Source organism: Macrobrachium nipponense, chromosome 5, assembly GCF_015104395.2.
Source record: "Macrobrachium nipponense isolate FS-2020 chromosome 5, ASM1510439v2, whole genome shotgun sequence".
NCBI classification, from domain to species: Eukaryota; Metazoa; Arthropoda; class Malacostraca; order Decapoda; family Palaemonidae; genus Macrobrachium; species Macrobrachium nipponense.
In genome coordinates this window covers 49,307,456-49,322,498 of record NC_061107.1, presented here as the reverse complement: position 1 = coordinate 49,322,498, position 15,043 = coordinate 49,307,456, and the positions used below count along the sequence as shown (strand labels likewise).

Here is a 15,043-nt window from a genome sequence, read left to right as displayed (position 1 = left end):
GAGGATGATAGGAAGAGTGAAAGTAGTAGTAGTAGCGAGGGTTTGAGTGAGATAGAGGAGACAGAGGCTAAAACAATATGTTCCTGAAAGAGGTTCCTTGGATTGAGAAATTTAGTATTGGAAAGGGAAGAGATATATATGAGTTATTTTATGAGTATGACATGTACTGTAGACAAAAGTATGGTGACAATGACAGTGTGGATGAAGCAGCTGGGAGAGTTTTTGGATGGGCAGTTGAAGACGTGCTATAAGAGTACGTATGTGTGAGGGTGATCCGGGGTATGAGCCAGTAAAAGCGAGAGTGATTGGTAAGATGAAAAGAATGAAAGGGAGTTTAGTGTACAAGAAGGATGATGGATTTGAGGAGGCGAAAATGAAAGGTGAAGAAGAAGTGGGCTTATCTGCCCATAGGCTGGAGGCATTGGCAAGAAGAAAATATGGGAGGGAGGGATTGATTAGAACAAACATATTATGAGGAAATTCTTGCCCACCATCCCAGAGAAGAATGTACAAGGATGTTGTGGCGAATGAGGAACTGAGTGTGATGAAAGCCTTGCTGGAGGATTGTCAGAGAGACAGGGTGGGAAGAGGTAATAAGAATGTGCAAGTGAATGTGGGGAATAACGGAAAAAGGAGTTGGAGCAGAAGCCAGGAGAGGTTTAGGAGTAGAAGTGTAGGTAGAGTGAATGGAAATGTGAGTGGGGGTAGTAAAGAGTGTTTCAGGTGTAAAAGGACTGGGCATGTGAATGCAGATTGCAGATGGGCTAATGGTGAGTGTTTTGGCTGTGGAAAGACTGTGGAAATAAAGGACAAATGTTGATTCAATGTCTGCAAATGTAAGAGTTGAAGTGTTCTGGCTGTGGAAAGATGAGACATTGTGTGAGAGACTGCCTAAGTGGAAGGAGAGTAGGAGTGAGTGGAAGCCGTTGCAGAAATTGTGGAATGACAGGGTATTGCCAGGACATGTTATGGAGTAGTGATAATGGTAATTTAAATTTGACAACATCTTTGAGGGTTGTGCATGAGAAGAGAAGAGAAGGAGAGAGATAGAGAGAGAGAGAGAGAGAGAGAGAGAGAGAGGAGAGAGAGAGAGAGAGAGAAGAGAGGCGAGATAGAGAGAGAGAGAGAGCAAAATTGGTGGAGGGATGAATGGGAGTGATTTGAAGGCGGGCGTAAGTGTGTCTGTTGTGGCAATCACCAAGTGTATCAGTTGTGAACGTCTGCTACGAGAGTTGGGAGAAGTGAGGAAGTCTGTGATCAGAGCCTGTGGTGGAGTCAGTTTTTGGCAGCAGTCTTGAATATTATTGATGGTCAGTTATTTTGTGTTTTGAAGTTGTTGTTTGAATTGTTGTTGATATTGTATGCTTGGAGTTGTGTGTTGTAGATGAGTTGTTGAGTGTTGTTGGTGAGTAGTTGTGGTTCCTTGATGTTGTAGGTGGTTGTATTGGCTTGTTGTGTTATTGTTTTTATTGGTGGTGTTAGTGATTGTTTGTGCAGTGGTCTTTTGTTGGGTTTGTTGTTGACTTGCTGTATGGCTGTAGTCGTTGCTTGGTTGTTTGTGTATAATGTTACGACGGCTAGCCTAGCGGACAGCACAGTACCTACCTAGCCATGAGTATCTGGAGTCTGAAGTGAGTACATGTGTTTGTGTTTTGTGTGTTCTGTATTTCAGTAAGCCAATTGTCCTGCAAGTAAAAAGTAACGTAAAGGGGAAAGTTTGACTGTGGGAAAATTTGTCAGCCGGTAAGATTAACGTAACTGTGGGGAGTTTGCTTGCTTGTGATCCCATCACAGTAATTTTTAGTGCCCAATTAGGGACTGCTGGTATAGCAGCTGCAGGACAATTGGTGGAGTGAGTTGTATGATTGGTGAAGAAAATGAGTATGAAAGGTTTGACTGGAGTGGAGAGGCCGAAAGAGAAGTTGCGGTTGTTGAGGGAAGCTAAGGAAAGAGTGGAAGAAGAGAATGAGAGGTTGAGGGTAGAGTGTGAGGAGCTGAAGAACAAGTTAGAGGAAATGAGGGGAATGCTAAGAAGTGCTGAAGTGGAAATGAAAGAAGAGGTGAAAGGAGCGGAAAGGAGAATGGTTGAGAAAATGGTAAAAAAATTCAGAGTAATCATGAATGCAGTGCAGGAGATGATAAAGGCATGGGAGAGGGAGCAGTAGGAGGTAGGCCTACTGGGTCTTGCGATGGGCCAGGAGTGGTAAAGAAAGTGGAAGAGCGAATGGATGAGAGTATGAGTGACAAAGGTGATTTGGTTATGATAAGCAAGGGAAAGAAGGGGAAGACACAGGATAAGGATAAACCTGAGGACAAGAATAAGGAGGGGGCTGAGGAAAAGAAGATGACTAAGGGAAAGAGGGCTAGTAAGGATGACGGACATGATGAGACTAAGACTGAATATATTGGGGAAAGGGCTGAGAGTGATTTAGATAGTGGTGAGTGGAGATAGGTAAGAAGAGCATAATCAAGAGCACGGATGTTAGTATGAAAGTAGTTTTGTTTTATTCGGAAGAGGGTAAGAAAGGTCAGAATGGAAGTAGTGAGAGTGAGCAGGAAGTACGAAAGGCTGTGTATATGAGAGAGGTGCCCCGATGTGCACTATATGAGGAATATGGTAGTAGGGACATGGGGACTTTTTAAGGAAGATGAGAAGTATTGGGTGGCTAAGTATGGGGATAACACAAGAGTTTTGGCAAGAGAGTTGGGTAGCTTTTTGCAGGATTTTTGTTGGTATGTATGGGGTAATGATGAGTGTAGGGAATGAGCCTTATGAGTGTGTGAAAGCCAGGATTGTGGAACAGATGAAGAGGATAAAGAGTAGCATTAGATATAGGAGATAATATGATTTTGAAGAGGCATGAATGAATGTTGGTGAGTCGTTGTCAATGTATGTGTGCAGGTTGGAAACATTAGCTAGGAAAAAGTTTGGGGACAAAGGATACATGAGTATAAAGAGTTGATGAGGAAGTTGTTGGCAACTGTGCCTATGAGTGTGTATAAGTTTATAAATCTGAAACGAAGGAGAAAATGCAATGGACGGATGAAAGGTTAACGTGGAATGACATTTTAGAAATAGTAGAGGATTATGAGCTAGATAGGTGTATGAAAGAGAGTAGAAGTGTTAGTGTTAAGACTGAAGTAGCTGAAGGGATACAAGAGTTTAAGAGCTATAGGGAGGCAGTTTTAGAAGAGCCGAGGTGAATGGCAGAGCGAGTGGTTGATAGGAGCGTTAGAGCAAGTAACTTAAGGGTAGTTAACCCTACGAGAGTTCAGAGTGCAAAATTGGAAAAGTAGGGTCCGTTAGTCGTGAACTAGAACAGCAGTGTTATAATATAGAAAGCAAGGACACAAGAAGAATGAATGTCGGCGGGCGTAAGAAGCGTGTTTCGGGTGTGGACAGACAGGTCATATGGTGTGTGAATGTAAGGAAGATAGGGATATTAAGTGTTACAGGTGTAGGCAGGTAGGGCACAAAGCGAGTGGATGTCGGGGTACCCATGTGACCAAGGTTTGTGGTAACTGGAAAGAATGGGCATTATGCTAGGATACGTAAGGAACTGCGTGCAAAACATGTTGGATGTGCAATGGAAGGTCATGTAGCGAGTGTATGTAAACGACAGAGGATGAGTCTGGCTGGGAATTCAGGAAACTAGGTATAAAGGGGATTTAGTTTGGTGGGTCCTCTGGTGTGCGGGCAGTAAGAGTGATGCATGTCCGTGAAGGATTGTTGCATCAAAATGGGTTTGGGGATTGAGCTCATGAATATATGAGTGTAAAAGTGAGGTGCAAAGGGGTGTGTTTGGTTGCTTTGATTGATACTGGGTGCAGTGTCAGTGTTCTTTTTAAGAATGGAAGTGACAAGTTGCGGAGTGAGTGTGAAATTAGGAAATGTAAAGGGGAAGTACAAGGAATATGAAATTTAGGTATGTCTGTGGTGGGAATGTTATGTGAAAATGTAGAAATCGAAGGGGTAGTGATGGATGAAAGTGACTTTTATGTGATCAAAGGAATGAGTGATAAGTTTGATATGTTGTTAGGGTACAGGTTACAGAAGAAGTGTGGGGATGGTGGTCCGTCTGAGCAGGAATATGATTGAATTGCATATGAAAGGGAATGTACATGGAGAGTTGTACTTGGATAGGGATGTAGGGGTAAAGAGTAAAATATGGAAGGGGGTGCCATTGGTTGCGAAAGTGTGTGTAAAAGTGCAATGAGAAGTCAAAGAAGTTGTTAGTGTGAAAGTTGCGCGGCTGGATAGTCTTGGGATTGTCAAAGGTGACAAGTGTGCATATGAGGTTGAGGGTGTGGATGCAAACAAGTTGGTAAGAGCGAGCGTGCATGTATATGACAGGATTTTAGATACAAAGAATCCTCAGGAAAAAGCAGGTGCGGGGTATACGTGGTGGTGACAGTGAAGGGTTGTTACATACTTTGGTGAATGTGGACAACAAGATATGTTAAGGTATGGCAGGTGATGACAGGTAGCATGAAAGAAAGTGACAAGTAGAAGTATGATGAGTTGAGAGAAAGAATTGAGGTGGATGAAAATGTTAGTGATGACAAGAGGAAGTGGTTGATGCAGATGTTGTGGGATAGGCAGGGTGTGTTGAGTCGGGGTGACAAGGATTTTGGGGGATCTAAGCTTCCGAATTCAAGATAGTTTTAGAAGACGATACCCCATATATCAGCATCCCCAACACTTTTCTGCGCCTATTACCCGAGAGATTGAGGAACAGTGTGAGGAACTTGAGAGTGAGAGGGACGAGAGTGCTTGGAATAGTCCCATAGTCCCAGTACATAAGCCAGATGGAAGTTTGAGGATGTGTGGATTACAGAAGGGTAACTGAAATAATTGTGAAGAGCAATTCCCGAGGAATGTGCTTGACTGTGTGTATCAGATGCATGGGATGAGAGTGTTCACAAAATTAGATTTGGTAAGGGGCTATTACCAGATGCCTCTTGAGGAAGGGAGCAAGCATGTTACGGCTTTCTCAAGTGGTAGCTGTCACTATCAATTAAAGTGGTTAAGTTTTGGGTTGGCTAATGCGCCTGGTGCCTTCCAGAGGGTGGTGAACTGTGTTTATAGATGACGTTTTGATTGTGAGCGAGACTGTTGAGGAGAATATGGTACTGCTTGAAAAGGTGTTAGAACGGTTGGAAGATGTTGGAGTAAAAGTGAAGCTAGAGAAGTGTACATGGTTGGCTGGGGAAGTGGAATTTCTTTGTCATAAGGTGAGTACGAGTGGCATAAGGTGTGAAAAATTTGTGGATAAAGTAAGGAAGTTTCCACATCCCAGGAAAGTGCACGAATTAAAGGGTCTTTTGGGTTTGATTGAGTTCAGGAGAAAGTTTGTTAGAGATTGTTCAGGTATAGGAAAGCCGTTGACAGAATGGACCAGGAAGAAAAATTGTACTAAACTGAGGTGAGATGAGTGAATGGTGGGAGCATTTGAGAGATTGAAAGAGGAGGCTGCTAGAGATGTCACCTTGGCTTTTTCAGACTATAGTGAGGATGCGAGTAAGTTTAATATGGGAGGATGCTTAGTGCAGATGCAAGAAGTGAATGGGGAGGGATGATTGAAAGTAATTGCTTATGTGAGTTAAGCTTTTAATAAAGCAGAGCTGAAGTATTCGGTGGTTGAGAAGGAGCTTGCGGCAATAAGGTTTTGTGTGAAAGCGCTGAAAGTGTTTTTTTATGGGGTAAAATTTGTCATAAGGATGGACCATCGGCTATTAGTGTATATGACCATGAAGGAAAGTGTGAACGCTAGGATTGCGAGGACGATTGAGGATTTGGGTGAGTTTGATTTTAGATTAGAATATGTGCCGGGAAGTAAAAATGTGATTGCTGATACGATGTCTAGGATGCATGGTAAGGGCAATGGTATCATGAAAAGTGACCGATATCCAAATATGGTACCTAAGGGGTTAGTTGTAAAAGAGAGGTTTGAAGGGGATGACAGTGTGTGAATATTTGTTTTCAGTGTTGAAAGACTTGAAAGGTACTGAGGTACCCGGTAGTGTGAATGAGTTGCGAGTGAAGTTGATGAGTGATGTGCAGAAGGAAGTGGCATATACGGAGGAACAAGAAGGGGAAGGGCAAATATTGCATAAATTGTTGTCAGCAGTAGCTGAGTTGTTTGAAATAAAAAAATAAAAGTGTTTTTGTATTTTGGATGGGACAGACTGGTTGAGTATCGAGGGAGGGTAAGTACAGGTAGTGAGCATTGGGTTTTGATGATTCAGTGTGGGGAACATGGTTGTAGTTGGTTAGTTACAAAAAGGGACTGTGAAGGGGATTTGAATCAGAATCACAGAAACGGGGAAATAACTGAAGATGAATATGGTGAGAATGATAGTGATATGGATAATCAGGTGGACGCACCAATGAATGTGTGTGTATGGGACTCAAGGAAAAATGGTGACGTATGTCAGAATAATGATAGCGAGTACTGTAGTATAATTGACACAGGGCACAATTTTCCTTAGTGAGTGGGTCAGTAGTGAGTGAACTTGAGAGATGCTATTGGGAAGTGAAAAGGCAGTGTAAAAATGTAAGAATACAGGCAACCCACGGTTAGCGGCAGGGGTTCCGTTCCTGGCCACGAACTCTGAGCGATTTTCGTCGCTAAGCTATTTTAAAGTCTATGGCTGCCGCACACCTTCTTTCGGAATACTAGACCAGTTAACATCAACCTAAACCAATCATACGGCACCGTAATCCCGCAATGGTGCAATAAGCAAAATTATATTTATGCAGTATAGTGCTATAGGATTTACTGTACAGTAGTACTGTACAGTACATTATAGTATTATAAATACTGCAAAGTGAAAAAAAGCCTAGATTTAATCCTTTGGGTGTCTAGAGTATGTAAAGATATAACAAGGTTTTATACAAAGTACAGGTAGCTGTAGTGTTCAAGTTAGGATAATCCAATTTTATGAGAGTCCAAATAACATTAGCCTAAGATTATCCCATCTTCTAGTTACATAAGTTCAAAAACAGCAAAAGAGAATGATGAAAGTAAGGTTTTACCGTTATACTCGTTGCCTAAACGTGTACAGTGTTCCCCCGTATTCGTGGGGGATGGGTACCGGACACCCCCGTGAACAGCGCAAACCCGCGAATAATTAGAACTCCCCTCTAAAAATGTTTATATCTGCCTATCTTGAAAGTTCAAATACCAAATGTATACTTGAATTATCATCCTACATCAAACATACCATTGAATTGGTATTATTACTATCATTTCAAAGTCACCTGAAACATTTTACCATTAGAAATAGTATATAAACAGTCAATAACAGAGAGAGAGAGAGAGAGAGAGAGAGAGAGAGAGAGAGAGAGAGAGAGAGAGAGAGAGAGAGAGAGAGAGAGAGAGAGAGAGAGAATAACTCCTTACTATATCAATAGATGAAAATGAACTTCTGTAGGCAACACTTCTTCCCCTCCCATAAATACATAGCATATCTTTTCCTTAGAAAAGAGAAACAGAGGACGAACAATCTGTTTGTCTATCAGTTCTTTTGCTGAGAGAGAGAGAGAGAGAGAGAGAGAGAGAGAGAGAGAGAGAGAGAGAGAGAGAGAGAGAGAGAGAGAGAGAGAGAGAGAGAGAAACACCAAATGTATACCATATGTAACATCCTACATCAAATTTACCTTAAATGATTATCATATTACTGTATTAATCTTAGAGATTGTATTAATATAATTTCAAAGTAATCCTGAACATTAGTACCCTTAAAGGTATATACGCAAATACATACATACTTCTACCACTTGCAGCTGAGAGAGAGAGTGAAAGTTGTCCTTACAGTATTTAAAAGAGTGAAATAGAAAGGAAAGAGTATTGTATTTAAAATACTCACATATGAATTTTGTAATTACAGTTATAGTATCAATATGATACATATTATAGTATTATTATTGGAAAATATTAAAAATAAACTTATTATATACATGTACCATAAAAACTATCTCATCTCAGTGAGAGAGAGAGAGAGAGAGAGAGAGAGAGAGAGAGAGAGAGAGAGAGAGAGAGAGAGAGAGAGAGAGAGAGAGAGAGAGAGTTTTATGAACTATTCCCCTCCCGCCACATTACTTGACATATTTGACAGCTTTCCAAGCTCTGAGCGTCTCTGGAGTTGAGAGGTAGGGAAATTGATACAGAGAAAGACAAAGGGAAGAATAATTTTCATTTGAAATTACAGTTTTATTATTATTATTTGAAAATATTAATAAGCACATACATCTACCATAAAAATTTTCTCATCTCAATAAGAGAGAGGAGTTATCCTTATGTTAAGTAAAATGGAAAGGTTATTTTTATTTCCGTAAAATACTTCCACATACGAGTTTTGTAATTACAGTTTTATTATTATATTATTATTATTATTATTATTATTATTATTGAGTATGATTGCAGGTCCACAATAATATCACGTGAAGTATAAAGTCTTTAAGAAATAATAAAAACTTTTGAACCTTGTACTAGGTTCATCTTCAGTCAAGTGAACATTATGACTTCAAAAATCCATCGAAGTAAACTTCTGGACAGGACAATTCCACAATGACGAACGCAAATGAAGGAATGTCTCAACAGCCCAACTATGTACTAACTAATCTAAAAGAACATGGTCTTGGCAACATTAGTTTTCCTATTCCAGTAGACCAATTCTTTGCACTTATTAAATTATGCGTAACCTCAACAGTGTTCCAATTCAATAACCAAGGATTTGCCCAAAAGGAAGGTGTAGCTATGGGTTCCCCCTTGTTCCCCGTACTTGCAAATGTATGTGTGGAGTTTTGTTGACAGGGAAATCTTAAATGACTATGAGTTAAGTAGGTCTGGCGTGGAGTGCATGGTGGACACAATAGTGATCAACACATCTGCAGATTAAGAATAAGAATTTAACCCAGGCCGCCAGTGTAGATATGAAAGAGCCCTCTTGTTTTGAAGTCCTATAGTCTCTCAGTGCCGAGACCAACAACAAGAGAATTCTTTGAAATTGATTGGTCCATCTTAAGGAGTGCCCTCTACAGACCATGAGAATAATACAGCATAAATGGATTCAGTAAGTAAAATTTCTGTTTCATTACCTTTATCTTCATACAACTGTAATAGCCTATTGGACTTATGCAAATAGATACAGTGAGTGTAACAACTAGTCTAAATCATAGTTCATGCATACACACTTCATATCTCGTTACAATTTGGTAACAACTAATAAAAAATCCTGTACAAAAATACATTAATGGTCATAAAACCAGAGTAGGCTGTGGGTAAACACAAGTAAGCTAACTGTGTCATTTATGAAAGAGAAAATACGGGGTTGAATTTTTTAATAGAGTATATTTATAAAGTATATTTTGTTACAACTATTGAGTGCTTACATTTAAGTAGTATTGCAAAAGGTAGGAGAGGAAAGGTACAGAGTTGCTCTTTAAAAAACCCTGATTTTTTACTTGTCCTTGTACAGATTTCACCATTATTGGACAGGCTTGGCTCTATTAATCTGGGTAATTGAAGGATTACTTTAACCTAATAAATCACAATTTAGAAAAACAAAATTATTTTGTAATTAACACTGATCTACTCACAAATTAATAATGATGTGAGTAGAACAAACCCAAAATGTATCATAATAATTTCAAAATTATACAAATTTTATACATAACACTTACAGGTTTGGTGAAAATCTGAAGGCTTGGTTCTTGTATTGTTCATCCATGGCAAATGACAGGCTGCTCAAGAGAGGAATCCTTGGTACCATGTGACAGAAGAGATTTTTCTTTTCCTTGAAGGCAGCCATGAGAGATTCAAAAACTTCTTCTTCAACTTCATCATTCACTGAATGTGACCTCCAAGAACCTAGTTTTTTTTAATTAAAAAAAAAAAAAAAAAAAAAAAACATATATTTGGATGACTTGCCTAGAGAAGCATAAATTATGCATAAGCAAAGAACACACATGGTTTACTTGACAACATAATAACCAGCATATCAGTTCTTACATAAAGGCAGCACTTTCAAATAGGTCCCATCATATAAATTTGTGAACCTTTACTTATATTAAAATTATCCATAAATTACCATTGCGCTCACATAGCATTAACGACACAATACTTAAGTAAAAAAAATTTAAGAAACAGCCTAAACACATTTAAACATCTGCAAGCAACTCCATAAAATCCTAACAAAGTACGTGTACACATGGCCAACGCGCAATTGGCGTAGTTTCTTAATTCATTGTTCGTTATGGAAATACTGCCATATGCAGGTGCCAGATTATTTCCTTTCAAAGATGTTATACTTGAAATAAATTAAATTGGAAAATTGGAATGAAACAAATTTATTCAACGCAATCAAAGATAGTAATTATTTTCCAAAGTATGGAAGATATGTATCCACAAGTCCAGGAATTCTAATTTTATTCTCAACTAATGCTTCGTGACAGCAAGAACATAAGTGTTTGGAAGTTGGCTGTGCTGCCGCCTGAGTCTTGACCCAACATATCGTACAGTACTGGGGTATCGTCGGTTTGTCACCCACAGCCGATACATAATACATAAGCCCATCAATGTTCTTTGATCAGTAAAATAATTTGCATGACCTTTAGTAGTCTTAAATTTGACATCCAATTTTACATGAAATAATCCAAGGTCTATTTTCAGCAGTATACTCTCTCGGTTATGTAATGTGAATGAATGTCTAAAATGAAATTCTTATAATAATCTGCTTTATTTCATTATTCCTGATATTCATTTTTATTGGCCATTTTCTCCTTTTTTTCTTATTCTTTTCATTATTGCTTAACATAATTTACTTAAACATGGCTATTGCATGTCAAAAAGCAATCATAAACAATCAGACTAATACATTTTTTTTTGCCTAATTCCTTGCATAACATTCCATTTCATCTAGACACATTGGAAAGCTGTGGGAGTCAAAGCTGGTGAATACATTAAGAAAGGCTTACTTTCATAAAAACTTTCTTGGGTTAATCCTTCTTTAGTTATTCATTTCTTCTATACAGAAATTGATTAAGTAGCTGAAAGGATAGGAAATATGAAAGGTGACTTTCTCATTTACGTCTATTTAAAATAATTTTACAATAAAAACCTACTGCTGTAATCGGGGGTTGTTCTTTGACAGCTGCAACAATCATAAAGGGTGTAACATGAATTTATGCAAATATTTTGGGGAATGAAAGATAAAGTAATTCTGAGCAGAAAATGTTCTGTAAACATATACTATTTAAGGCTATATTTGTCGGTGAGGGGAATTTTAAAATGATTGTTATCATTGGCGCTGCTTTCATGTGATGAAATTGGTATTGAGAAGTCAGAGTAGGCTGAGATCTAGGGGAGCGGCGGTGCCATACAGGAGGATAGAGGGATTATGCCGATGTGAATCAAGTATCTCACAGTAAAACCTATTATTTAGGTTTTCAAGAAAAAAAATGCATGCTTCATTGAATCTGTTTCCCTCCCTATCAGTGGTATTAACTGGATACCGATAAAAAAAGAAAAAAGAAAAGTAAGCCTAACTGAATCCCCCACCCATCAATGGTATGCCTGCTTATTCATTAAACTTCTTCATTAGATACCTATCGAAGGTTTTGAGTCTATTTTTAACACCTATCAAAGATTTCAAGGGCATTTTTAAAAATCTCCCTCTCAATCTAAAGTATTCATCAGGCATTTCCCTAGTCATGATTCCTGGTTCAACAATATCATGATGAGGTGCTAGATTTCAACATTCACACATGAATGTTATTCAGCAACATTTACACTACTGTATATTGTCTTGCTCCCTTGTGGTGCTTCGAGGAGTTCCACTTCTAGGCCCTATGTATGATTCTCTTCTATATATCAAGCTTTCTTGATATGTCTCTTAACAAGAACTTGCACCAAATGCAGTAAAAATATTCTTTCCCTCTTGCTGAGCAGATGTTTCTTTGACTGATAAATGACACATTGACATTCAATTCCCACACACCGATATTGAAAACAACAGAGTGAGGTTGCATGGTTCACATTGTTAGGTGATATTTTTTTATAGTATTTTGTGAGTTTCAAATGTTTTCTGCAAAATTAAACAAATGGAATCGTTCAATTACCTTCAACTTAATATTGAAATGATAACATAAGGTCTACGTTTATGCGATACTACTAGTGATAAGTGTCTCCTATCTACTTAGTAATGTACATCAGTGATTGTGAAATGACGTTTTTTATCACTTAGTTTTGTTCACGTCAATTTTGCTATATGGAAAATAGTTTTACACAATAACATAACATGATGTTCTAAAGATATCAGTTACTGTTTTTAACGTCATTACATAAGATTTCTTCCATCTTTGAAAAGAGAAATAGATTAATAAGGCATGAATCGTGCATCAAGCATGTGAATGAAAAACTTATGAAACACTGCTAATTCTAATTTTGCTGACTGCACAATAAATCATTGATGGGTAAATAATTTGTTACCTTTTCAATTCAATAAAGATAAAAATATTAATTTTAACTTTTAAAAAGATGAAAAAATACATTTCTGGGCTCAGTTCGTGTCACTTCGTGAAATAATCCTTAAGTTCATTATTTCTAGGTAAATGATACTAACATTATACCAGAGAAAAAATAAATTCAGGAGGATGTCAGAATAACTGACTCGCTCACCCTAAATATAAAAGAGGGTGTCGGTATGGTTTCTGGGGCGAGTGAGACCACTACCACGAACCTCTTGTCATTTAGAATTCTCCTTCATCAGAATCCCCCTCCTGAAAGAGCTGATACACAGTCGGAGTCAGCAACTACTACTACTACGCTACTCAGCACGCCGACTGCAGCGCCTCTGGTGGCCATCCTTTTTCGTTAGCGAACTTGGTAGCACATGCCATTTTTCCTCTGTGTGTTTTGTGCTCTTTTCCTTTGGATTATTTTTACCATGGAACTTGCAGCTGTCGCCGCAGCCAAGTTAAGTACCCCGAAAGGTTTTACACTAGTTTTTTGTCAGCCAGGAGCTATTTTTACCATTTTTTAGGTTCAATAATAGTCTCCTGGCCTGGCGCATGGCGGCCAGCCGGCTCGCCCCATGTTCGGTTAGATTCCTCGGTTCCCCATACCGTGGTATCTATCCAGTGTATTTTACCTTTAATTATGGTTCATTTCACGTGCTACACAAGTTCCCGATTATTACCTTTTATTATTTTACATCGTATTATTCGAAAATCCATTGCCTATAACCTAGATTAGTGTTCATGCATGCATGTCTCCTTGTCTAGGTGTTTAGGCTTCTGAGTGATTACTTTTTACGTCTTCCAGTCCAGCATCCTGGCTGTTGCCCTCCATTTGTGTCGGCTAAGGCTAGCTTTTGAGTAGTCGGCTTGTTTTCCTGAGGGGAACTAGCCTACTTCTCCTGGACGTTTCCTTTCTCTCTCACTCATGATTTCCTTCTCTCTGTTTACGATGTATTTATATTTTAGGGGTTTGCATGTTAGGGCGATCAGTTTAGCCTAGGCGGTTTTGTTGCATTATCACCTCTTGGTCCATTGACAATCAGTTTGGTTGCATTATCGCCTTTTGGTCCTCTCGAGCTCACGTGGTCGCTCGACCTAGGCTGTTTTGCTGCATTCACCTCTTGGTCCACTTGCGTTCACATCGAGCCACTGATCGCCCTAGTCCCAGTCTCCTTCCCCCCCTCCCTTGTGGAGGGGGGGGTCTGTCCTGGCTTGCTTACGGTCGCTATAGCAACCATCTGAGCTCTTCTCCCCTCTCCCCCCTGTTAGGGGGGTCACGGGAGTTTTGGACAGCAGGGAGTACTGTGACCTTGCACTTGTTCTCTGAGCTCCGGGGGGACTCCGGTGTGTTCAGGGGAGGGGTTGGCCAACCCCCCTCTGTTTGCATCGGTTCTTCTCTGGCATTACCTGTGCTACAATTCCTCTTCCCCCCCTCCTTTCCTCTTGGATACATATCCCTTCGTTGCCTGACGGAGCGCCCGCTTGCTATCCGGGCACTCCGGCGGTTGGCGGAGGGGTAGCTGGCTCTGCCAGCTATCATAGGGGAAGAGGTATTAGTTGGTTTTACATGCTTTCCATGTTATGTATCTAGTCCCTTCGTCTGCTGACGGAGCGCCCCCTTGCTATCCGAGCGCCCCGGCGGTTGCCGGAGGGGCTTTTACAATGGAGCTACTCGCTCCAAACTATTTAATTTATTTAGTTTTAAATTATGTGTAATCCTCTCTCGTTCTCCGGCGTGGTGTACTCCTCCTTGAAACTCAATTATGGGTGTATGAAACGTAGCTGGTATAATTAATCCTCTCCGGTGTACACCGGGGGCTTTTTAACCAGTTACAGGGTCCCGTGGACCTTCTTCCACACGGATTACAGGGGGGGTTATGCCCAAAAATTTTATTCTACTCCGGCATGCAACGGAGCATAATAACGGGTCCTGTTAGTGTATAACGTTGATACTTATGTATCTGTCCCCTTACAGGCTACTAACTGTCAGGAGGCCGGGTGCAACGCCGTCCTCCGAGACCCCTGCGGGCATGATGTCTGCAGGACTCATGCTCCCTGTGCTATCCGCCATCAAGGCCTGATCGTCTGGCACCACAAAGCCTGCTCCATCTGCTTTGAGTTGGTGGAACAGTTTTCGGACGGAGTAAGTATATACCGGAGTAACGTTTTATCTTTCCTGGTATATACTATCACAAGATTTGAGTTATAATGATATATGACATACGTGTCAAACGTTAATGATTCGTCCTTGGGGCTTCGTTGTAAGGATTACAATGACCCTCTCTTTCAGGCTGCCGCTGTTAAGGATGCCGCGTCGGCTACCCTTAAGGCCTGGGTAGGTGGCTTCGGCAGAAACGCGCCGAAGGGGCAGCCCTACATCCTGGATAAGAAGTTGGCTGTCCAGATCTTCCCAGGCGGCAAGTCGACTGGGTATGTCGACCCAGCTGCAGCAGCTCCGACGATTGCCACTATACAGCAACAGGTGGAGCAGGCCCTGATGGAGGGAGGAGGCCAAGACAT

At 40.2% G+C, this 15,043-nt stretch overlaps 1 protein-coding gene across 1 annotated transcript in view; it reads right to left on the bottom strand.

The window, feature by feature from the left end:
- LOC135215288 (uncharacterized) overlaps positions 1-15,043 on the bottom strand; it is a 374,690-nt gene that overhangs the window by 23,578 nt on the left and 336,069 nt on the right. The window contains exon 21 of the mRNA XM_064249832.1: positions 9,689-9,875. Coding sequence (XP_064105902.1) covers positions 9,689-9,875 — 187 coding nt within the window. The remainder of the gene's footprint in view (positions 1-9,688; positions 9,876-15,043) is intronic.